Source organism: Talpa europaea (assembly GCF_964194135.1).
Source record: "Talpa europaea genome assembly, chromosome: 14".
Classification (NCBI taxonomy): Eukaryota; Metazoa; Chordata; class Mammalia; order Eulipotyphla; family Talpidae; genus Talpa; species Talpa europaea.
The window spans coordinates 16905316-16931355 of NC_140082.1; the positions used below are offsets into that span (position 1 = coordinate 16905316).

General features: G+C 41.3%; 1 protein-coding gene across 2 annotated transcripts in view; it reads left to right on the forward strand.

Moving 5' to 3' along the window:
• PITPNB (phosphatidylinositol transfer protein beta) overlaps nucleotides 1-14284 on the forward strand; it is a gene marked incomplete at both ends in the record, with an annotated part of 61077 nt that extends 46793 nt beyond the window's left edge. The window contains 3 exons of one of the 2 annotated variants that reach the window (XM_084253483.1): nucleotides 7712-7822; nucleotides 9400-9522; nucleotides 14234-14284. In XM_084253483.1, the coding sequence (XP_084109609.1) occupies nucleotides 7712-7822; nucleotides 9400-9522; nucleotides 14234-14284 (285 nt within the window). Of the gene's footprint in view, nucleotides 1-7711; nucleotides 7823-9399; nucleotides 9523-12830; nucleotides 12879-14233 lie in introns of those variants that run through there. The other variant, XM_084253484.1, reaches the window with a different exon arrangement.
• Between the last annotated feature and the right edge of the window lie 11756 nt (nucleotides 14285-26040).

The window sequence follows — 26040 nt, forward strand, 5'->3', positions numbered from 1 at the left end:
AGAGGCCATTCTGTAGCCTCCAAGCCAATGGGAGGCAGCCATGTTTGTGGATTATAGGGACTCTAATTTGTCTTCTGCTAAGCTACCAAGACTTCTTTTCCCACCTGTGTCTGTGAAAGGATAGTAATAGCCTTGGTTGTCATTGGCCTAAGCATACCAGAGAGTTCTGTTGGCCATGGATGAGTTAGAAGTTTAAATCCAGCTGTGTTAAACTCTGAGATGGAGACTGGCAGGAAAGTGACTGAGAGCATTCTTAAGAGGTTGATGAGTACTGCCCTTTACCGATGGCTGCCTGAAAAGAAAGACAGGATGCTCTTGTACCTTCATCTAGATATGGTTGTGAGTCCCAGAAAGGCATTTAAAACATTTGAAACCACATAGTGGGTGGCATAAAGGGGCTTATAGTTAATTTGTGACTAGAACACGTGGATTATGTATAATAAAGCAGACTTTAAGTTATGGTTGGGTTTGTTGGTTGGTTGGTTGTTTGGTTGGTTAATACCTGGTTTGACAACTAGGTTTTCAATTCGGTAGAAAAAAGTAAGTATTTAGGGCCTCCCTGGGGGCGCACGGGGTTAAGACGCAACCTGTGAAGCTATCCACAGCCTCTGCAGCTCAAGTTCAATCCCCAGCCAGCCAGGGAGCAACCCACATGGCGCAGCAGAACTCTCCTGCCTCGCCTGCTGCTCCCCTCAGCAGTGTGTTTCAGTCGGTCTGCCTGTTCTGCTCCCCACTCTGTCTCTGGTGAGTTCTCTCACCCCCCACACCTCTGGCCTATACCCCAGCCCTTATATGCATAAATAAATAAATCTTTAAAAAAAATAAGTATTTAGGGGCCTCCCTGGTGGCGCAGCGGTTGAGCGCTGGGTTGCGAAGCTGCCCGCAGCCTCTGCAGCGCCGGTTCGATCCCCGGCTGCTCCCCGGCCACCGGAGGAGGGTCCCACATGGCGCGCAGACCCCTCCTGCCGCCCGCTGCTCCCCTCAGCAGTGTACTTGGGTCCTTCTGCCTGCTCTGCTCCCCGCTCTGGCTCTGGTGAATTCTCTCACCCTTCTGCGCTTCTGACTGTACCCAGTGCATGTATAAAACAAACAAACAAGCAAAACAAAAACAAAATAAATAAATAACATGCCTCTATAAAAAAAAAATAAAACTTAAAAAAAAAATATTTAACACTTAGTCTGTCTTAATTTTGGAATTCATACAAAGCATATCAAAGAAGGATTTCAAAGAGCAGTACATGAGTAGTTCTAGCCTCATCTTGGATACTGAATGCTGCACTTCTCAGGGAAAGCCATGGATGGAGGAAATGTCTTATTCTGGTTTAAGAAGTGATTTAGCAGTGCAGACACTGTCACGAACATAAAGTTTTCTTCATCAACTTCATTTGAAGGATGCACTTCTGGTTCTACTTGTACATTGTATCACTCCTAGAGTAATTGCACACAAACATGACACACATGTCATAGTTCTGATTAATAAAATGGGTGTGAGCTACAGAAATATGAAGTTTGGAGATATGCAAAAATGCAACTAATTATCTTCTTGCAGTAAGCTTTCCTGTCTTAATTTCTTTTTGGCTACTTTGTGTGTAATTAGTTTAATCTACAGTTTTTTAATCTTTTGAATTTATCTCACCTTATACCATTTAACATTTCCCATTTACCCCCAGATAGGGATCTCCCATCGCTGAACCCTACTAAAGTTCTTTCTTGATGACCTTCTCAGGTTACTTGCTATGTCTTGTGTCAGGCTGGTGGTTTATGTGTTCACTCTTTCTTTCTTCCTTTCTTTGGCCCTTGTTTCTCAGAGAATTATAAGCCACTGGCTCTGTGTCTAACTTATTTGTATGTGGCAGTGCCTGGTTTACTCTGTTTACAGTAAACAGGGGTTTACTCATAGTAGACAGTAAGTATTTGCTGGATTCAAGATAGCTGTCTTAAACCAAATAAAAATCAATCAAATGTTGGACTTACCATGTATTTACAGAGAATATAATGTCCAAAGTGGTCTGTCCAAATGACTACCAAAATCTAAACAAAATTGAGGAAATGGCTGTGAGTTGGGCAGTCTGGGTTTTGCGTGAAATTTCGGTATACTTCACTTGTATTCTGTAATCTTGTGTTGATATTTACTTCATGCATCCATTGGCAACAGCACCAGCAATGCTTTATTTTTAACTTTCCTAGTGAAATTTGGATTGGAAACTTCGGAAATCAGCAGCTGAAATTGAGCATTCAGGTTGCCAAGAATTGAAAAATTAAAATATGACGAGAATATGAACCTTATAGAAACTGCTGTGTCTTGCAAAATATTAACTCTGGTTAAATGTAGCATTTACCTACTTCACCTTCATCCCAATATATTTTAAATAGGAAAAAGCATATGTGGAGTCAACATATAGCACAAGACAGATATGACGACAGTTTTAGAAAATGAGTTCTAGGGTGCTTTTAGGTATTTTGTTTTGTTTTGTTTTTTTTAATTCTCTTACATTTGTATATATTTTTGTTTGTCACAAGAAACTAGTTCTTGTGGATAGCATGGGCTGATTGCTCACGATTCCAGTTAAACATGCTGTGTTTTGTTTAGTTGTGTTGTGTGGCTCCAGTATACATTACTCCCCCCTAGGCCTCCTCCACATACCTCAGAGTAACCTAATATGCATCGTTAAATTAAAAACATGATTTGAGTTTAGGGGTTTCATTTATAGTTAGAAACATGAAATGTAAGGAATTCAGTGAAATACAGACTTTTTAAATACAGTTTTGGAAACATTTCACAACTAGCTAGTGCTTGCTCTATTCCAGACAAAATTTAAATTATGGAAAGATGAGTCATAATTTGGGGTTCTTCATTTAGCTCACAACTTTCATTTTATAGAACTTCTGATTGTTCTTTTCTCTTGGTAACAAACCAGTCTTTACCTTCTATTTTCAATTGTTCTTTTAAATATTCATGCTTTAATCTATATGAAACTTGTGTTTATCAGCAAAATAACTTTTATTTACTCCTATGGGAGTTAATCCCATTTTGCTCTAAGTTTGGAAATACTGGTTTGGACTAGATTAGAATTTTAGTGTGAAGATCTAAATTCAGATTCTGGTTTTGTTTTTGGGTTATTAACTAATGAAAAGGAAAGACTTAGAAAGCATTTGCATGTTTTCTGCCCCAATGGTAAGCCTGCTGAAGACTGGAAAGAGAAGCTGTAGCGCCTTTGGGTTCTGTGAATCCTAGAATATTCCTCTGGATATGGAATACCAAATATTTGTGCTGTTGAGACTTTTTTTGCACATATCTTCAAAATGTGTATTTCTGATAATGCTGAAGTGTTGGTTATATTTTATGCCTTGCTTTTGCTTTAAAAGTTTAATTAGAATTAGGAAAAATTAAATAGGGACTGAACTATAAAGATCTTCATATTTTAGCTTGGTTTTATTTAGCTTTAATTTATTAAATATAAAAAAAAGATAGGAGATCATTTGATTATAGTCAAAAAAAGAATGAAAATTTGAAATAGACTCCCCAGATAATTTAAGGCAGAGTAAAACTTGGTGGTAAAATACTCAAAGGAGGGCACAACCTTTTTGAGTCTTTTTTCTAAGGATATTAGGAATTTCTCTGATTACAAAGTGACATGTTTGTTTAATTTTGAAAATAAAGAGTTGTGTATAGAAGGAAAAAAATCAGTTGCAGTCTTATCAATTATTGCTATTTATTTTTTCTAATTTGTGTTCCTACCATACATTGATACCTATTTATATTCATGTTATGCTTTCCCTTACCCCCTCAAGTTGCTAACTGTTCTTTGAAAAGATGGTTTTTGATAGCTTTAAGTAGCCCATTGTTTGGAAAACCTATGAGGTGTTTTGCCACTCACCTTTGGTGGGTATTTAGGTTAATAATCCAGGCCTTTGCTGTTATAAATAAATCTAGAGTGTTTTTGTTTTCTTACCTGATGAACTGGGATACCTTTCTGAAAGTGGACATATCGTTACGCTTAGGCTATGGACAGCTTTAAGATTCTTTAAGATTCAGATTCCACCCCAAAAAGATGGTGCCAGAAGGCTTTACCTACTACATTTAGGCAGTTTCACTATTTTCTGTTTTGGTCATGAAGTGTGGCTTTCAAAGACATTTTCTCAGTTAAATCACTAGTTGTAAGACCAGGCTCAAGCTATGAGGTGACTCACATATGTCCTTTTTAGATTTGAGTCAGACCTTAAAATATCACATATATTAATAATAATTATAATTAATAATAATAAACAAATAGAAATATGTTTCTAATGGTCTCAGCTTTGTTTTGGAGCATAGCTGCTGTTATGTTTATAAGTCATTTTACACTGAGAGAATTTTGTGGCGAATTAGGCAGTGAAATAAAGGCAGCAGACTGTTGACTGGTGTGTTTTTTAAATTGGTTAACAAATTCTTCCCTAAACTTTTTTTTTTTCCTCCTTAATAATTATTTGTAAGTTGGCTGGAAAACAAAAAACAGATTGAAACTGAATGCACATTTTAGATCTAGGGAAGATAGCTTAGACAACTGGTTCTTTTTTTCTCCCATCATTTATGACTTTTAAAGTAATTTTGTAGATCAGTGTTACTTTATAAATTACCAGTATTACCTTAATTTATTTGAATAAACTGCAAGAGTCGCTAGGAAAAATGTGAGAAACAAACTTGGGTAATTGTCAAAGTCACGTGTTTGTGCACTGTTCCTGGAGTCAAAGTTTGGTGTAGGCATGTTTGTATTAAATATAACTTACTCTTTAATTAGAACCATGCTTCATCCTGCTGTTTTTATACAACGGGAGAGTTCTAAAGAAGAGTCAGTGTTTCACTAGAAGCACCAAGAAGTTTTCATTCAGCACAAGGTGTCCAGTGATTTGGAGCTTCAATAAGAAGCTATCAGCAGCTCATAATTAATAGGCTCTTGGAATGTCCTATTTGAAATGTGTATTAGAGCTAGTGGTACATCAGAGGTTCTCAGCCAGAGGAAACTTGGCCTGAGTGTAAGTGGGTGGGGGGACATTTTGTTAATTGCAAGCATACTGTGGACTGGAATGTAAAACTATAGAAGATTTAAGACAAGCCAGTGGATATCTAAAGAACATGTACTTACCTGCAGCCTTAGACAGCCTTGACCCTTGACCCTCACCCATCTCTGCTTTTTAGTGTCATGAATAGAAATCGAAAAACTCTGATAGAGCCTAGCTTTCCTTTCACAGAGAAGCAAGGCCCAGAGACGTTAAGGATTCTGTGCACCTTATATAGGACATTACTTTACTTGTGAATGGAAACTGCAACCCAAGTCCCCTTATTCCCAAGACTAGCACTGCTGTTTAGCAGATGTATCTCACCATTTCCCTGACTGTATTCTATATATGCCCAAATGGTGTTTCACTGAAGTTCAGTGACACTCATTGAGTAAAAGAGTTCTCAACTCTGACTCATTGCTTATTGAAAAAATAATCTCTGAAAGACCAGCCTTGTCATTATAGGGTTAGTTCTGCCCTGTGGTAGGCTTGTTGACCATTTTTGTACATAGAAACCTGGGTTACGTAACGTGCATGGGGCTTCAGGTTTGGGGGTGTGGAGAAATAAGAGATACTAGCCCAGGGCTGTAGATCTAAAGGGTGGCCCTTCTGATAGAGATTGTTTGGACCAAGGGCAATGATTAATTGTTATTTATATACATAATTCCTGACCTCTCTGCCAGCCACTTTCATATCCTCTAACAATGCCTAGCATAGATTGGGTTGTAAATGGCAACCACTTAATAATTATTATATTAAACCTATTCATAAAATATGATGTGTATGTTTGTGTAAAATACACATATGAACTGAATTTTCACAATGGTGCTGTTTCATGGCAGAGAAGTCATGAAAAAAATAGTACTAATCTTGCTAATTGAAGTTCATTGTTGACAGAACTCACCTGAATGTAATATTTTTATTTAAATGCTCTTTTACTTCATTGATTTAACCCATGTGACTAGGTCGCTATTCAGAAGATGAAATGTTTTTACAGAAGAGATTTCCTGCAAAAAGTTGACCAATCATGCAGGACTCTACAAAATTTTGAGTCCTATTATTAATACCAAGATAAAATATTTTCATACATAGTATCCTTAAAATTCACTTGAAACTGAATCATTATTGAGAGTTTGGGAGAAAGCGTGGTCTTATGCTATCAATACATTAATGAAGAATAATCTCGAAGTTTTTAAAATAAGACCTAGATGTTTTAAAAATTTTTTAATTTATATATACCTGGATTGAAAGAATATTTGCTAACAATGAACTCATTGAATGTTGGATATGCAGATGAGTTGGATTTGACATGACATTGGCACACCAGTATGACTGATGGCAACATTAATGTCTTGAGCACTGGGAGAGAACAGAGGTGAAGAAGGGAAGAATACTTGTAAATAAGCTGTGAGCTTCAGAAGTGGACAGTGTATGCATTGGCTCAGTGCTGTGAGCCTGTCCCAGGCCTCTTCTGAGGCAGCTCACGAGTGTTTGTGCCTCTGCACACAGCACCTTGGAGGAACCTTAATGCTAAGTGGGTCCATTGTGCAAGCAGTGATGTGTACAGACTTGTGGTTTACCCCTTCATTCATGCCTTCCCCCCAAATAATAAGCTAGTGTATTGAAGTTACTGAGGCAGAAGCCTGCAATACTTTCCACAGAAATTGTCAGTAATGCCATAGGTTGCAATCCCCCCCTGCCCAATTTTTATAACAAAAAATTTAAAAACTAGCAAAAAAGACAATAGAACAGTGAATACCTCCACCTAGATTCAGCAGTTGTGAACACTTTGCTGTCTTTTTCTCCTCTCCCTTTTCCTCCTACTCTCTCTTCCGCTTTCCACACAAATACATATCATAACATATTTTGGGTGAACCTAAAAAATTCACAGTGAATTTTTATATCCTGACCCTAGGGTAAAATAATCTAAGGGTACAGTTTTTTCTGAAAATAAATTACGAACATTATGTTATGTCTCTTTCAATCCAAATAATCCCTCCACCTCTGCCTTACTTTATTAAAAAAAAAAAAAAAGTTTTTTTTTCCTTTCTTTGTATAACAACATATGATTTGATTCCTTAACTACACCACTTAAACTGAGGTAATCACTGGTGGAAATTAAAGTCCAGATGTGTATGGGATTTGCCTTCAGATATTGATAATTATAGATTATTTTTCCTGCTGCATCCCTTTCAGTATACCCCTTCTATTGAAAATCCTCAGTTAAAACACAGTGCCACTCTACTTGCCAGTGTTTTGAAGACACAGATGACTAAACCGACTCATTGTTTTTTATTGTGCCTCACCACATCCACAGTGGGAGTATGATAATGATGTTATGAGAACTCTTATATACTAAAGACTCACCACTGATAGGAAGTGAATAGAATTTGGTATTTAATATGAGATATGAATAGTGTAATCTGAGGCAAAGCAATGTGCCTATTAAACTGTGGAGCCAGCAAGTAACTACATCTGTGGAAGGAGGGTTTGCAGTAGGGGAATACCGCCGCTTTTGCTAAAACAATTTGGAATTTCCAAATACCTGAATTAAACACATATGAGACTGTAATTTTCTTCATGTATGTCTGTGATGTCGTTATACAACAGTCAATTTTAATCAAAACATAAAAATTTATCTCACGATTTCTCTCTTTCAATTCTCCTCATCTAGAAGGAGCTGGCAAACAACCCTGACTGTCCTCAGATGTGTGCCTATAAGCTGGTGACTATCAAATTCAAGTGGTGGGGACTGCAAAGCAAAGTAGAAAACTTCATTCAGAAGGTAAAATCTGTTCAAAATTTGATGACTTAAATTTAGATTAAGATTTAAGATCCCTACTAATGGGTGTTTTCTGCTATCACTTTTTCCCCTCCTTTACAAGGTAAAAATGAATGTCCCTGTATAATTCCTCTCTGCCCTTCTGTTTTTCCCTCACAAAAGCAAAGATAGATGCCAGCAGAGATTTTTAAGGGGTTGACTTTGGGCAAGAGCATAGCAGTTTTTGTGTTCAAAGTACTTCCCTGATGGTTTGCCCAGCTCTTCTTAGAGAGCCATAGGGGCCTGGAGCTCCAATTTTGGCTGAAGGAGAGGGCAGGACTTGCCTGCTAAGCGGGAAGTTCCACCTTCGCACTGCCCTCCACACAGATCTTCCCTGACATTACACATTGTGTGCTTTGCACTTTCTTGTGTGATATCTCCTTTGGCAACCGTGACTGAGAATAGGACCTAGGGTGACATAATCTGGGGGTCCAGTTCTAATTGCTTCATTTTACTTCTTAGAAGTAACATGGGCAGTGTGATGGGGTTGGGGATTGCAGTTGTATAAATGCACATGGTTGTAAACACATGCAGAGCTTGCAGAGAGCCTTTGTTCATTGCTTTTCCTGTGAATATTATCCCAGTAGTCAGTATAAAGAAGCCCCCTGTTGTATCGCTGAACCTGTGACTAGTTGTGTTTGGGTTTCACCATAACTTGTCTACTTGTTAATACTATAACTGTTGTAACATTTTATTTAAAAAAAGACCTTTAAGAGTGCTGGAAACTTTGATTATTCTTGGGCCTGCTTGCAGTTGGCCCCATAGTGGGCACTCTAAATTTTGGCTTCCTTCCTTCCTCTTGGATCATAATCATACATTAACAATCCAGTTTTGATAAATATAAGTCACACATGTAATTGATGAAGTCCCGTCTGTTTGTGGGGTGGGGGGAACTAAATATGGAAGACAGTCCAAAAGTACTGAAATATTCACTGTTCACTGCACTTTTCTGTCTCGGGGGAAGTTTAGTAAAAATTAAATAATTCAAAAATTAAAGCCAGTAATTATCTACATGAGTTTATTAGTATATATATAGTAGCAGTAGCATTGGAGTAGAAAATTAACTGAGAGCATAGAGTTCTTAATTTATTAAATACTACTTCAAAGACCCCAAGGCTCATTTCTTTCAGTGCATTTTTATATCCCATCTCACAGTATTCTTTTGAGTTGCAGAGAAATTAAGAATGACAATGTATAGTTTCATAGCAGAAAAAAATTGAGTTGACCTTTGGTCATTGGCATTTAGTGAAAGGTAAAAATAAATCGGGTTCAGCAGGAGTTTATGTTGAATCAGAACATGCACAAATATTTTAGTTTCTGCTAGAGAATGCTACCGTTTTGCAAGGAGAAATTGTTTCACTTTTCATAGGAAAATTTTTATTTGGTTAAATAGATAATTAAAATTCCTCTAATTGCCATAGAGTAGTCTTTTCAAACCAAGTATTTATCGAATTTAATGGGCTAATTGGGGAACATACAGTTAATATGTCATTAATCTTTTTTTTTGCCATCTTATACTACTTTTCTTCTTTATTTTAAAGCAAGAAAAAAGGATATTTACAAACTTTCACCGCCAGCTTTTTTGTTGGATTGACAAGTGGATTGATCTGACGATGGAAGACATTAGAAGAATGGAAGATGAAACACAGAAAGAACTAGAAACAGTAAGATTTCCCTTTCTTTGGAAATTCTCTAATTTCCTCCTTTCTCAAACTCTGTGTACTTAGTAAGTATAAACTTAGAATGAAGAGGAGTATTAAAAGCCATTCCTTAATCTTATGTATTCTCCAAAATTAAGTTTCTTAAGTACTAATATCCCTTCACATGTTCCAACTTCTTTTTTGTTGAGCATCTTTCATGAAAGTAGGCTTGAGCTTTCTTGATAAGAATTTGTTTCCTGGAAATGGTTTTGTATTCTTTTTCATGCATTACTTTTCTGTGATGGTACCTGGCTCACAGTTCTTTTAGCCACTCACTTTATCAGACCAAGTTGCCTTGGCTCACTTTGTTAACACAGTAAGTTATTAATGTAAGCACAGCAAGTTCTAATTCCCTCTTCTATAGGAAAGATAAGGCTAGTGTTATTGTCACTGATTCCAGAAATGTCTTCCCTCCTCCACGACTAGCAGGGGTCCTTATGTCTCCATTAGCATCAGGCAGAAGTTCCTGTGATCCATGTGCTGGGATCAGCATCAGCCTTTCAGTTAAAGCCCCAACCTTTTCCTTGCCACCAATTGAGTATCATCAGTCTCTCAAGGACAGATTCTTCCCTGACTTTCTTTTGCACATATCTGGTTTTGCTTTTGCTCTGGGCTACACTTCTTTTTAGTTGAAAGTAAGGCCCCACGGGGAAATGAACCCAAGGAATGTTCAAGACAGACTCGTGGTTTCCATGCAGTCATCTAGAGTTCTGCCAGCAGTCCCAGTTTTGGAAGCCCCGCAGGCGAGAGTGTTTGACGAATGCCTGTGTGTGAGGCAGGAACTCTATTTAATCACAGGAGAATGGCAGCAAATCAGGTTCTTTGGCACACAAGGAAATCTATTTGTCTGGCACATCGCATCGTAAAGAATCTGTGTTTAAAATTGCTTACTTTTGGTGATTACAGCAGATCTGCTTCTAATTAGCTTTATACAAACCTTCGGAGAGGACTAGGACATATTTTCTTTATAAGGCAATAAAATGTTTTAACCTTATCTTATACATAAAGTAAACTTCAGACAGTCTCCAGCTTATGAATAGATTTTGTTCCAAAAATTTTAAGTTGAAATTTGTTTAATTGGTGAGTGTTTTCCCATAGAGACAATGTTATAAATTGGGGTTTGATTTTTAGGCCAGCCAGTAGAAGCCTCTTTGACTTCATTTTCTCATGTAGTAGTATAACTCTGAGTTCTGGATCTTGGGAGTAGGGTAATAAAATGGCACTCTTGGAAGACTCCTTCACCCTCTTTTTTAAGACTTAACCCTAGGCAGAATACTTCAACAGGCAAGAGCAAGTCATGGGTACTTCCTGTCTTTCTTTTCATGCCTCTCTCCCACTTTGTCTTTCCTTCTGAAGGGGCAGAGGCCCTGCTCTTAAAAGGCACCCTTGACTGCACTCAGTTTTGGTGTTTTTCCCCTGCCTTGCCTGGTTTCACTCCCTCTAGGTTCTCGAGTCCTCAGAGAAACCTGGCGGCATGATTTACACTCATTCTCACTAAGCTTATGGTACAGTCCTGGCATCACCAAAAAGGATATGCCAGCACTAAGATAAATCAGACTTGTTTCTGTTGTTTTTATTATCAGGCTCAGACTCTTGGGGAGGGAGGCCTTTTCTTTTTGATATTTATGCTGAAGAACTGCATGCCCATAACATGAGGAAAGTGGTTGTGGTTGAAGAGAGGTGAATGGAGCCCTCCCTGGTTGGTGCTCTGACCGGGTCTATCTCAAGCACCTTTGGAGACACTTTGGCTATGTCCTCCACTGCCCCCAGGGTTGTGCTCTTACTTTTCCTCATAAATTCTCAGTCTCATGATACCTGAACACAGAGCAGTGCCATTGTCAGTACAATGAGTTCCCTGATGAGAAGATGGTGACTCCCAACTTAACAGCAGTTGTCCTGCCATGTGAGTAAGTTTTTCATGAGTGTGGAGTTGCACTGGAGAAGGTGCAAAATACACAGTACACAGAAGCCCAATTTTTTAGAAGGTAATCATCCTTATTGTATCCACGTGGCTCAAACTCATTGACATCTCCATGAAGTTGGTAGAAATCTATCATTGGTTAGGGTTGAGGGTACATGGATTTTCTTAAATATTTCAAGACTATTTGAAGACAAATTTCAGCAGTAAGAGCTGATCATCCTGATGTAAAATCCCAGTTATTTTGCTCTAGGTCATTGGTGAATACTTTTATTTTCCACAAAACTGCTGCTTGGAGTCCTTAACATTTGGTTTATGAGCATCTTCAAAATCTGGGCAGCATAAAGCCTGCAGGTCAAAACGCCTGCTAGAAAGCACCTGTCTCCTGAAGAGGCTTAACATTTTCAAGTTTTTTTCACCACAGAGGAATGTCCCATTTTGTTTTGTTTAGTGTTTTTTTTTTTTTTAAGTCCTAGTTCCCTAATACCTGATGATAGAATTTTAATACATTGTAATTCTTAATTCATGAGTATTTAAGAATTGGATTTCTTTCAAATGGGTTTTGGTCCTGAAGGAAAGGAAGAATGTCTTGAGAGGTTAGTTATGAGAGGAATGTCCCTGTCTGTAATTCTGTGGAGAAATACTGGGGTTATACTCAGCAACTAAGAGAATACTTTGGGCCAGCATTATGCCGGGTGTTCTCAATTGGCACTTCTGTGGAGGATGGGAGAGGAGTGCTGAGTTTTAGAAAAGTGTTTATTGCATTTGTTCCTTTTCCATCTATTCTTAATTTTCCCATTGAGTTTTTGTTTTTGTTTTTAATTTTCTGTAGGCTGTTTTGCGTGTCTGTCCTTTCTGACACATCCTCGTGTACTTCACAGTGTTCTTGTGCTCAATTTTTCTTCTTGTTCTGCCCTTTCCTAGCAACATAAAGAACTCCTCTGAGGGACCCTGGTCTCAGAAGTAGCAGGGGTGCCGCCCTCTTGGCCCACAGTCTAGTCTGTGGACTGTGAAAATACGAACCAGACCATCGGGCATTTTCTCACAGTACATTGGTGAAGGCTTCATTTTCCCTTGCTGTCTTTGATAATTTTACATCAACAGTCTGCAGGTTTTTGTTTCCTGGATTTAAGAATAGATAAATCTTTTTTTGTACTGTGTAAGAAAAGCCCTTTGTAAGGTTTTCTTTGACCAAGATTCCTAGAGGTGCCTCAGAACTTCATTCTCATTGTGTGTGTGGTTACAAACACGCAGCAGTCACTTCACAAGCTCTTCTAGATCTTTTCTCTCCTTGCTTGCTAACCCAATTTAGAGTCTGTGATTTCAGCAGCTCATGATTTTATTTTACGTTTAGATGCGTAAGAAGGGTTCCGTTCGAGGCACGTCGGCTGCTGATGTCTAGATGAGTCCCCTGTAGGGTCAGAGACAATATCAAACTGTGTAAGTGAAGACCTGGGTAAAAAGAATGTTTAAAAGCCAACACCTTTTTGGTAATGGGTAGTTAACTTGCTGAGCAGAGCCTAAGTGTTTAAATGTGGCTTAATTTTTAGCATGTAAGAGATAACATATTTTAGAAATTGTCAGTACACACTTGAGTTGTTACCCTGTAAGATTTTTATGTGTGGAACAAAGTTGCATTTAGTAATTCCAAGCTAGTTCTTAGTGTTTGAGTTTAGAAATCTGCTGCCAACTGCACGTATTCATCATGCATTTTGCCTAGAAGCCAAATGATAGTTTCATCAGTAACCAGTTAACTGACAAATTTCTTAGTAGGACCATTTGTGATTAGTGAGGAAATAGTTAAAAGTGTGTTAAAGTCTTGGGCCTCCCCTGGTGGTGCAGCGGTTGAGCGCTGGGTTGCGAGGCTGCCTGCAGCCTCTGCAGCGCCAGTTCAATTCCCGGCCACCAGCGAGGGTCCCACAAAAAAAAAAAAAGTGTGTTAAGTCAGACTAAGATCCTTCATCCCATACCATAAGGGCCAACCTCCATAGTTTTAGCTGAAATTTTTCCTGAACACCAGAAAGTCGTCCTTCATGTCGAATCTCCACTTACCTTTGTGGTTAGCTTTAATATGTGTAAATATACTTTGGTTTTCATTGATATTGTGAAACATTTTTGCAATGTTATTTCTCTAAAACAAATTTATATACCCAGATGAGATTTTCCTAGAGGGGCAAAAAGAGCCTCAGAATCCCCACCACTTACTGAAATCAGTGAGTAAACCAAACTTGACAGAACGCTGGTTGTAAATATTGAATCTTCATTAATCTCTCACTACAGTGTTAGGAAAAGAACAATATTGAACAGTCTTCCCACTCCACCTTGGTTCTTTGTGTACCCCTTACTTGCACTACCTGCTCTTTAATTATTGAACACAGGAGAAATGAAGGGGTCAGCTGTGTAGAGAAATACTTATTCCAAGTAAGAATGAATGAACTCTGCCAGGATTCCTCCAGAGCCCTTTCTTTAATTCAGTGTTCATTTAAAAATTTTAAGTTACCGTTTATGTTAAGTTCTTCTAAGTTTCTGTGATTTATTTCTGCTTCTATTTTCCCTCTGATGAAACAGAATGTTAAGCCACTGCACTATTTAGACCAGAATCTTCAAAAGATTAAATATTTAAAATGCAGTCATCAGGGTACCCTTTTTTGCTACAGGTTTCGCTGTAATGATGACTTTTTTTTTGTTTTTCTGAAGACTGTCTGACATTGTGTGTCTGTGTATTTTAACACATTGCACTTTCACTTTTTCTTACAGTTACGTAATCAAGGTCAAGTGAGGGGAACAAGTGCAGCCAGTGATGAGTGAAGAAGAATCTGACCAGTATCTTGCAGTGTTGATGTTTCCCAGATGTGTGCTTGTGATAATGTCTCACATGCACAGGTCCCCAACCACGTGTGTATATATGTTTGTGTGTGTATGTCTGTGGCTGTATATAAAACGCATGTAGAGCTACAGATCGGAATACACACACTTGTGTATATATGTACATACAAACATACTGAAGGGATTAGTACAATTTCTCCAAAGTACTGTACCTATCTTCAGCAAGAATGCAAAAGAAAATATTTTCAATATATATACCTGGAACAAATTTTAATAATTATCAAGAGTAATACCATTCATGGACAAATTGACTGCAATGTAATACTAGCTGGTATGTTTCATAAATGTCAAGTTGTGGACCAATATATATATAGAGACTTTTATTACTTTTCTGTTCTTTTAAATCAGTCTCTTATAAATCTTTATTTTAGTCCTGTAAGCAACAGACTCCCACAGAGAAATTTACTGAAAAGCTTTTAGTATTCCAATGAATCCGGGATGTAAACTCTGAATGTATTTATAATGATTTATTTCTGGATGGTTATTATCATACAGCCGGTTGGACAATATTTGTTAGTAAGGAGTAAAATTATAGGCCAGTTTTTACTTGTTTGCCCCTAGGGAAAAGTCCTTTTAAAAAAAATTTCCAGTTTTTATTGGATTTTTGTATTTTAAATTTCAAGTATTTTTCTACATCAAACCTAGCAGAAATGGAGATGACGGTTTGTGATTTATAATAAACACTATACAATTTTCAGGCTTCTGTTAGGCAAACAAAGAAATTGATGAAGAAATTAATAGCGTTGTTGGCTGTTTAGAGAAATTGGAAGTACAGCACTTCCATGGAATCTTGTTTCTGAAATGACTGTTTTCTGAAATTACAGCTTGGAAACTATGCAAATGATGTAGATTACTCACAGCTCACACGATAGAATATAGACAGTGAAGATGTTTTGCTCTTTTCTTGTTGAAATACACTTTACAGGGGAGATGCTGACTCTGAGATAGGAAAATTTCAGATGCAGCATGAGGCCGGCCTGCTCAGTTAGGGGGTCCTGCTGAGGGGCCAGTGCCCCTCCTCCCTTGCGGTAGTGCTCCTGAGCAGGATGTCTTTGGAGCATGTCCCGAATAAGCACCATTAAACTGCTAGTTAGAAGCTACTGCCACGTTCCCCCCCACCACCTTTTTTTTTTTTAAAGAAAGAGACAATAGCAAGGTAAGATTTTTATCAGGTTTCTCTGTCCAAATCCCGTTTTCCTCCTGTCAGTCCTGGAAGCTTGAACACAATGACATTGTTGAAGCCTTCAGGTCACAAACTGTCTTCTTTAACCGCTCATCCCTCCTAGAACATGCCAGCCCCTGTAGTCACATCACATTAGTAATCTGATTTGCTGACAGTCCTGCCCTCCCCGCTCCTCGTTTTCCCACATGTACCGTGTCCCCACTGAAGTGATTGTAGTGACTCAGACAAGGGTGTTTAGGATCACTACTGCGTTACGATGCCCTGTTGTCCTCTGCAGAAAACCTCACATCGCATATGTCCTCTGTGTACTCAGGATCAAGACTGATGTTTACTCTCCGGACACTGTTGTAAGATAGGTTTTGTCAAAGCATAATCATTGTCTGCAAAGTGTTTGATGTGAGGAAGATTATTGCTAATTTTGTGAAATAAAGAGTCTAGCCCTCTCCATTTAATGAACTTAACTCTCGCTGGCATCTGTAGCATCATTGGGAGCTTAGGCTCACATGGAAATGAGATCTCGGCGCATGGATTTTAATGTTTTTCTAACAACTGTGGAGATTTGAGGGAATGTGTGGTGAATGTAAAATATCTAGTTTACTTGGCAGTCTCTCGTGTAAATTACAGTAAAACAAAGTAAATGAAATTTAAACAAAAAATAAATTTGATCACAAAATGCCACTTGTGCACTTGAGTGGTTGTTTCCCTGATGCCTCCTCTGGTTTGGAACACAGTGGGCCATTTCTTCACTGTTTTTTTTTTCAAGAATTCTCTAATTTGCAGCACTGCCACTATGGGCGGGGGGGAAAAAAAAGAAAAATGTTTTGTTTTGTTTTTAATTTTTTATCACAGACTCCTGTTGTTGAAATGCGCCGATGCTGCATTAAGTTGTTATATTTGGTTTCTTAAATAAGTTTCTATTTTTAAACGCTAAGCACTAATCTGAAGGATTATATGTTTTTAGTCTCGGGTTTTTAAAAAATTATTTTTAAAGGAGAGAAATGCGGAAAACCCATAGACTTTTAAGAAAACACTCAGTGAAGATTTTGCCATTAGGTTCTCATTGTTTCCAGATCATGGCTTCCTGGTGTGGGCCTGTGTCTCTTACATCTCCTTTTAGGACTTTGTCCTTTCCAGTCTACTTTTCTGGTCACAAAACAACTATCGTGGCACCAGTTTAAATTCCAGAGCTGATCAACTTTTGGAGAGGTGGCCAACTATCTGGGTAGATTGAATGTATGATACCATATTTCAGGGATGTCCTTTTTATTTTCTGATGTCATTTTCTTTATGTGTCAGACATAATGTTTGCATTCACATTGACAGTCTTATTTGTACATTTAGCAACCAACCTGGCTGTATGCCTGACTCTCAGGTCTCACTCACTGTAGGTAACAAGATGAATAAAAGCAGCACACTGTCCAGTGTGGGAGACACACATATGAACAGGTAAATTACAGTGCAGTTTGATTAGTACTCATTTAACAGTAGAAAGTTGGCTGAAGGAGATCTTGGGTGTCTTCTACATTGTTTAGGTAGAAAACAAAAGTTCAAGCCATAGGTATCTTGGTGACTAGAACCTGAGGAACTCTTAGTCTTTTGCTGGAAACTGGGCTTGGGGTCAGGGGCATACCCCTTCTTGTCTCTGGCTGCATCTTGCATCCTTGTCTCTTAAGTGCAGGCCATAATTCCCAACTGTAGAGTGTTCACGGTCATTTGAGACGAGGCTCTAGCACATGGCACATCCTGGTCAGTGTCTCTTCTTCCTCTTCAATTCACTTACCAGACTCCCTGATGGTTGATCTAAAAATCATTTGCCTCTCTATTCTGTAAACTTAACCCTTGGTTTTTAAAGCACTCCCTTTGCTCTCCCCTCTTAAACTTGTTAAGCTGTATGTTCCACAGCCCAATGTCCTCAAATTTTGTCTCTAATGAAGAGACTTTTTTTTTTTCTCACAGTTTTATTTATCTTCTCTGAGCAGCTGAGTTGACAAGGGGCTGGTGTGGACTTCCTTGTTTTTGATCATCTGAAGAGAATGTACTTACTATCCTGAAATCCTCAGATATCATGAGAGGCACTGAGTGATGGGAGATGGAGTTCATTGGGCCCCAAACCTAATTTTTCAAGCTACCTTCATTTGACAATTTTAGAGTTAGGGACTGCAAGGGGGCACAGTTAAAGATGCTTCCACTGAGCTTGGAGCATTTGCTATCCAAGAGTGCTTCCTGGGAGCTGTGCTGTTGTCTATTGGGGTTATGTTTTCTGACTTGGAAATAATGACCCAATGACAGGTCCCTTCAAAACCAGTTCTTCCTCCAGATTGGATTGGGAAAAGTAGAAATTGCAGACACGCTAATGCTTACTCAGTTGTTCCAAGGCTATGCTAAGCATGTAAAGCAGCGCTTAGCAGTTTGGGACACTTCACACTGATGTCCATTCCTTCCTTCTGAGAGTCCCATGTTGCAAGGCATCACTATTATTTGAAAGGAATTGAGAACTCATTTTGTTTGCTTTCCCCATGCCCTATAGGTCTCGCTCTCTCCAGTGGTGGTTGTATGAAAACCACTGCTTCCTCATGGATTTATGTATTTTCCTCTCCTGTTAAGTTAAATCGTGAATTAAAATTTGTCCCTGGATGAGAATAAACGTCTTCTAGTCAGGCTCTTGTCCCAACTGTCTTGAGAGTCCAACGTTTTTTTCTGTTATCCTACGGCTGCTGGGTCAAAGAAAATACAGCTCCTGTAAACCAAAAGTTCTCAATCCTGGCTGCACCTCAGAAGCACATTGGGGGGTGGGGGGGTGGGGAGGCTTTAAAAACAATTGCCCACAAAGCCTTTCTATGGCTTGGGTTTGGTGTGCCCTGTTTTTAAAGAAAGGAGAAGAGCAAAGAGAGTTCTCACTCTCTCCCTGGAAGATCATTAAGAAGACCACCTTCTTGAAGCAATCTTGTTCCTACCCATTCAAAGCTGTATATTTCCTCCACACAGCCTGTCTTAACCTGGAGCCATCTGCAGTGGTCCACAGCCCTCATTTGGTTGTCTTGGTAATAGATGTCATTTTTTCTAATTCTGTTTTGTGTCCCACGTTAGCTTGGGAACTCCTCTTGGGCAGCACCCACAACTATACGTGACGGTCACCTGCCTTGATGGAAACTGAGAGCTCCTTTTACCCACAACAGATACCTGCCCACATTGGGCAAGACACCTTTTGAGTCCTAGGTTTAGGAGGGCAAAGTAATCCAAAATCAGTAGCATCTAGTTTCTGCCCTCAGAGAATTAAAGCCCAACAGCTAACTGCAACAGGATGTTGTCATTTCTAGAAGCTAGCGGGAGAGTGTGTTGAGAACAGAGGAGGGAGCTCCAGGTCTGCATTTCCTGCTCACTTTCCAGACATGCAAAGCAAAGCTCTGGTATACTCACACAGAAGGAGACTAAAACCAAACTTGGTCTCTTCTCCCAGCCCCAAAGGTACTATCTTCTCCCATCAAAGAACTCAAACACTAGCTGTGCTGCCCAAGCCAGGAAATTAGTTGGTCGCTGAGTCTCACAAAGTACCTCCAAATGTTCATGTCCTGGTTTAGGGCATGCTTTGGTGAGATGTCCTCTCATCAAGGCAGGCGTCTACAGACTTTGTGTAAAGGGCTGGACATGAAATGTTTTCAGCATACATGTAACAATATAAATGCTGTTTAATAATGTAAAAAATAGCCATGTAGTGCCAAAAGGAATAAACAGATCTGTTCTAATAAAACTTTATTTACACAAACAGGCAGCAGGCTGGATTTGACTGATGAGACCATGCTTTTGCCAAATCCTAGAACATTCTAGACAGTTCTAGAACATTGTATGGATAACCTTAATCAGAGTTTGCCAGAGGTGACTGTAGAACATTCCTAATTGTGCTGAGTCCTGCATGGCCCCTGAGGCCCAGGAGCCAACCAGTGAAAGCCCCATTCTGTTCAGAAAGTGGAGCCAATGATGCTCATGACTGATGGATGGTCAGGCATGGGTGAAAGGGTTTGAGCTGATCTCTTCTGCCTGTAGCTAGGATGTTGTCCACAGAAAGGACTGTAATCAGTTGAAGACAGTTGCTATTTGCCATCTGATTCCCAACCAACAAATACTGAGTGGTGAAGGATAGAGCTAAGATGTGCTAACAAAAACTGTTGATGTATGAAATACAATGAAGATAATGCTGGTTAGTTTCTCATTTGGCATGTTTTACTTCACTATAGGTCTGTTGTCTGGAAAATGCCATCTGTGGCTGTTAAATACTATTAAGTGCGGGAAAGCTTGTAGATACTCTATACATTTTCCACAATCAAAATTTGGCGCTAGGTACCATTACTAATGTGTCAACCTGAGCTTGGTTTCATGGCTGCTGATGGGGCACATTCAAGCCAGACCTTTGCCCAGAAAATCAGCCCAGAGTTTCCCTGAGTCAGTGACACTCGACCTTGGCTTGATTCTGTTTACTCTTTGAATTTCTGAGAAGCAGCAAAGTGCCGTGACATGCTTCCGCCTCGTTGATCCCTTACATATTCTGACACCACCTGCTAATCAGTCGATAGCAGAATTGCCTTGCACTCCAGACTGAGGGAGCTTCATGAAGTGGAACGGAGGAGTGGCTTACAGTGTTTATTAATGTATGTGCTAAACAAAAGCTTTGCCTCTGGGCATCCCCATGCACGCTGGCTCCGTGTAGCCCAGAATACTGATGGTATGTTCTCTCAGAGCCGCCTCTACTTTCCCATGGCCTGGGAAGCCCTGAAACAACTCAGCCGATCAAGACCATGTGCTATAGCTATCACTCGGAAAATTCATTCCCAGGGAGGTGCTGTGCAGGCAGTAAGACTGGAGAGAGGGTTAGGACAGGCCCAGAAGTGCCGTACAAGACATCACATGGACCATTCCCTCCTTTAGTCCATGAATTGGCAAGCTTTTTCTCTAAAGGGCCTTATGGTAAACATTTGGGCCTGAGTGGGCTATGCAGTTTCTGTGGCAACTACTCAACTCTGCCTTTGTAGAATGAAAGCGGTTGTAGACACTATATAAATGAATGGGTATGGTTTTGTTAATAAAACTTGAGTAACACAAAGAGTGTGACTGGATTTGGCACAAAGGCCTTATTGTCAATGTCTCCTCGAGTCTTACTCAAAAATCAGCCAACACTTAGTAGCACTTGTGTCAGGTACTGTTTTAAACAACACACAAATTGCCTCATTCCATCTCCACAACCACACTATGATGCTGTTATTACTTCCCCTTTTACAGATGAGGAAGCTGAGGCCCAGGTAAGTTGTGATTTTTGCTCATTGATGTTGCCAAAAGCAGTGGGGCTAAGGGGCTAAGTGACTCTCCAGAGTCACTCATAACCACTGCTCGCCCACCTCCTGTCCCTCAGAACTGCAGATTCCCACGCCTGTGGCATTTACTATGGGAACCATATGAGGAGAAACTGATAATGATAAAAATTCTATGGAGGACACCCTATGTTCTTAAACAACTTCTATGCCTGATTCTTCCCAGAGCTCAGAGCCAAGAAACATTTCTTCCTTGACGGTGTTGAATTTCCCCTTCGGTGGTGATGTCAGGAAACTCTCATGTTGAATTTTCTATCCAACTGAGGCAACTCTTCAGACAGGACTTCCTGGCGTAACTCCTTCATGCCTTCTCCACCCCCCACATTTGATCTTTTGTGATCATGCTGTAAAATTTGAGGGTCCGTGGTCCTCCTAGACCCATGCTTCCTAATGTAAGTCACCTCAAAGTATTTGAGGGAAAAGGTTCAGTGATAATTCTGAGAAGTATGTGGAAATACAAATGTCTGCTACATTGAGGTGAGAAATTAGAACTGCAGTCCCTCCTCAGCTGCAGGAAATGCTTTGGCCTGCGAACATCTGGAAGGGAGCCACGGCGGTTGTTTTGTTAGCATGGTGGGGATTGTGGGTAGTTACCTCCCCCCATCCCAGGCCCCCCACCCACTACCCCCCCGAATTATCTTCAGCGTTTCACTTTACAAGAAAATCTGACTTAAAACTATTTTTGTAACACCCGGAGCCCTGAGAACACTCCCCAGGCACGAATGCCCAGCAGTGCCTCCTATCACTGGGGATAAGATTTTTTGGTTCAGCATCTGGTGGCCCATGAGCTCACTCCTCTTCTAGGAGTGTGCCAGAAAGCCGTCGGTGGGGGGGGGATTTCAGGGTTCCTTCAGTCCCTTCCAACCCAACAGGCTCAGATTTTCCACTTGTGCAATTGAGGTCAGAGCCTGCATTCCCGCTGGCAAGCTCCCCCCACATGCCTGAGTTGGGCCTCAAGCAGGGGCTTCTCCCCAGGCTGTTTGTGCCCCCAGAATCCTGGGAAGCCCCATGGGTAACTCAGGACAACCTGGTGCAGCCCTGACTTGGGGCCACCAAGATAAGATGCCGGCCCCAATGTTTGCTCAGGCTTTTGTGTGGGTAGGACAGCCTTTGGTCAGGCCAGGCACTGAGGGAGCACTGTTGCTTGCAAAGAGCTTTGTTCCCTTCCCTGCCAGCCGACCCAGCTACCATAACTGCTGCCGTGGCTGCTGCTGCTTTGTCTGAGAGGCCACACTGGACGAGGGGATGTGGACATTCCAAGCCCACCATGCCCACTTACTGAGCAAATGGCTAGCAAGTAAGTCTTGGCCCCTCTGAGTCTGAACTTCTGTATCCGGCCAGTGAAGTTTGGAGGAATAATACCAACATAGTCTGTGGCCGTGAGACAAGAAATGTATTAAGTGACATGGGAAAATCTCTCCAGCCCTGGATTACCCCTTGGTTGGTCTACCAATCAGCTGTGTGACCAGCCATCCTGGTTTGCCCAGGATAGAGGCATCTCCTGGGAGGCTGAACTTGGGATGCTAAAATCAGGACTGTCCTGGAAAAACTGCGTCGGTGATAGTTACTCACCCTACTTTTAGCCTCAAATGTCGGCACTCTTTAAGTCAGCAACTGTCACTGAAAAACAAAAACTGAACCCGGCACCAACAGTCTGCCGTCTTTTCTCTAGGCCTAGCAGGGGGTGGGGGAGGGGCGCAGATTTTGATGAGGAGGTGCTGGCCAGGAGGGCCCCACAGTGCCATGCTCAGACAGGATGACTCAGAGGGGAGTCCTCACCCCAAGCATCATCCCCTCTAGCTCACGATTCCTAGTGAGGAGGCCCTGGCGAGAGGGGACTTATCACACTTCCCTACCCTTGAGGAAATCTGAGCCCACATAGGTCAAGAAACTGCCCTTTGCTGAAAAGAGACAGCGTTCCCTGTAGGCAAAAGCCTCTCACTCAAAGGAAGTGGGTCAGGTCACTCCATCTCTGCTTTCAGGACAGAGCCCGAGAGGCCTGCGGGCTGGCCCGGCCATTCTCTCCCGTCTCCTCGCTTTGGCCACGCTGGCCTTCTTCGAGGATCTCTGAGACCAAAGTCCAGTGTCCTCTAGGTCCGGAGCCCTCTCCCCTCTGCTGCTCAACCTTTGACCTCAGCACAGAGAGCACATTCTGGAAGCTGCCTCCCTTACACCAGCAACCCCCTTGGGTGCTGCCACGGCAGCCAGGCCAGGAGCTCTACAAGGGCAGGACCAGGAGTGCGAGTAACGCTGGCCATTGTCGGCTTGAGGCCTGCCTGCTGCCTACCACAGAGTAGTCAATGCTCAACAAATCTGTTTTGAATGAATGGAACACAGAAGCCCCAAATTTAACCCCTCTCCTCCTGTGCTGTTCCCACCAAGCAGCCAGGCAGTCTCCCTGTTAACCACTCCCCTGAGCCAGCCTGCAGCACAGCGAGGCCCCATCCCAGTAAGAGCCACTCCACCTCGATCCACTCCCACCCCGTACAAGGAAATATTTCTGTTTTATGACTAACTCTGCTCCTCATTTCTCTCGCGTTATCTTAATGAATTAACTGGGTCCCCACCGTTCCCCTGGCCCCCCGCAGTTTATGAGCTGTTCAGCAATATCTGCGATCTTAGTCAACCCCACACAGTTGTTGTGCTGGTTCCTATTACAGTAATTGGCATAAACTTTATTCTTTTGCAGAGAGATTTTTTGGCCCGCTGAGACTGCATAACCATCTGCCATAAATTGAGACTAGTACGGCTTATTTTGGTGAATGCAAAATTGGATCCCATTCTTTACTCTGTGGCTTGATTCAACTTCCAGATGGTTAATCCACATGAAGTAATAGGAATGCACCACAGCTCTGCTTAGCTGAAGATGGAGACGTAATATTTATTTGCTGATGTGGAGGCCGCCGAACGCTGCCCTGTCGGGATGTCAATATATAACGCCGCAGCACAAAAATGTCAGCTTGTTCCACAGGCGCGACAGTCTTCCTCTGAGTTGCCATGGGGGACCCCCGGATGTCATTTTTTTTTTTTTTTTTGCCTGCCCTTGACCTAATCTCAAGAGGTTTTGTTCTCTCCTGGGCTGTTTCTTATCAGCTATGTCTGCCCGTGTAGCCGACTTCGCATCTGCTTTGACTTTAGTGCCTGTGACATTTTCATTAATACTTCTCCAAGGTTGAGCCTTTATTCCAAATATCCTGCAGCTCGCAGAAGCCGTAGCTCAGCTGTGCCCAGCTGGGGGCTGCTGGGAAATTTGGCCCCAGCAGTATTGACAAGCTCGGATGTCTCCACTCAGTTGGGCTAATCAATCCGTTCTTATTTTTCCTTTTCCTTTTCATTTCCACACTGGGAATGCTCTGAAAGAGATTGAGGTCAGCGGATTTAGGGGCTGAAGCCCCCCTGGAGATTTTACTCCTGAGTCTTGACTGCCCTACCTGTCAACCTTGTGCAGACAGAATACCCCACCCATCCTACCTCTGGGCTTCCCCCACCTACTCCAGGGAAGTCTGGGACTGGGGGGTGCCTGGGAATCACCTGCATTAAAATCACCTGGGGAGCCTTTAAAATCGCAACTCTTAGAGGAGTGGATTAGAAAAATGTGGTATATATACACAATGGAATACTATTCAGCTATATAAAAAAAATGAAATCTTGCCATTTGTGACATGGTTGGAACTGGAGGGGATTATATTAAGAGAAATAAGTCAGAAGGAGAAAGACAGATACTGGATGGTTTCACTTTTATGTGGACTATAGAGAAACAAAACAAGGGTTAGATAAAACCAAACCAATCACCCTAGAATCTGACTGTGGAATCTAGGCTACAAAACAGGGGAGGAAGCACAATGGACAATAGTGGGGGACTGCGGGTGCCTTGTTTGGGGGGTGTGGTGTGGTGACATGCATCTGAGGAGGTGTGATCCTATGCCTCTGAAGCACATACTGTGTTGTAAACCAGTTACCTCAATAAAAAAAAATAGGGGCCTCCCTGGTGGTGCAAAGGGTTAAGCACCGCACTATGAAGCAATCCGCAGCCTCTGCAGCAAGAGTTTGATCCCCAGCCAGCCAGGGAGCAACCCACATGGCACAGCAGACCTCACCTGACTTTCCTGCTGCTCCCCTCAGCAGTGTATTTCAGTCAATCTGCCTGTTCTGTTCCCTGCTTTGTCTCTGGTGAATCCTCTCACCCCCTACACCTCTGCCCTGTACCCCAGCTCTTGTATGCATAAATAAATAAATCTTAAAAAAAAAATAATGCAAACTTGTACTGAAGGAGACCAACTATCCTTGGACTGAAGGACCGTCTTAGTTCTAGCACTGCAATCCCAAGTTCTGAGAAACCCCTTGAATCTGGGCCATGGGGGGACCAGCCCCAGGCCTGGAGAACCTCTGAGGGTTCTGGCCTAGGGATCTGCATTTTCATTAGTTCCCATGGGTGACTCTGACTTGGGAAGCCCAGCAGAAGCCACAAGTGCCTTCAGGGCCCACATGCTCGCTCACTCCTGTGCCTGGTCTCCAGGCATCACAATGCCATCACCAGTTACTTGTTAAAGTGTTTGCTCCCCTCCACTATGAGATCCTCAAGAGGAGAGCCTCAGCCCCATGCACTTTTGCATTCTCAGTTCAGCTCTGTCCTGGCTTCCAGGCCACACTTCAAACAGGCTGGCTGAAGGAATAATTGGATACAAGTAAATATTCGTGATGGGGAATGTGACCCAGACCTATTTCCCACGTACTTTTCCAAAGTTCTGGGGTGGACTCGATTAGAAATTAGATCAAGGAAATTCTAGTAGGACTGGATAGTTTTGAAAGGAATGAAAACCTTGAAAATTCCAAGATGGAACAAATAAAGAATTAGATCTAAGAAATTCTAAAATGGAATGGACTGGAACCATGAACGTTTTGAAGCAAAATTGCTCTTTCTTCCCTAATCGTCACGGGATCTTCTGCAGGCAGAAAGAACAAGAGGCCAGATGCCTTGTACCTGATTATCGAAGCCCGGCGTCCCTGAGTGGTTTCAACTGTTTAAAATCTACTCTCCAAAAACTCACAGCTGTGCATGAAGACAGATTCAAGTGTGAGGTCTCTGGCCTGGGTGCTGGGGACCAAGGGCCCCCAAAAAAGACTGAACTGTGGAG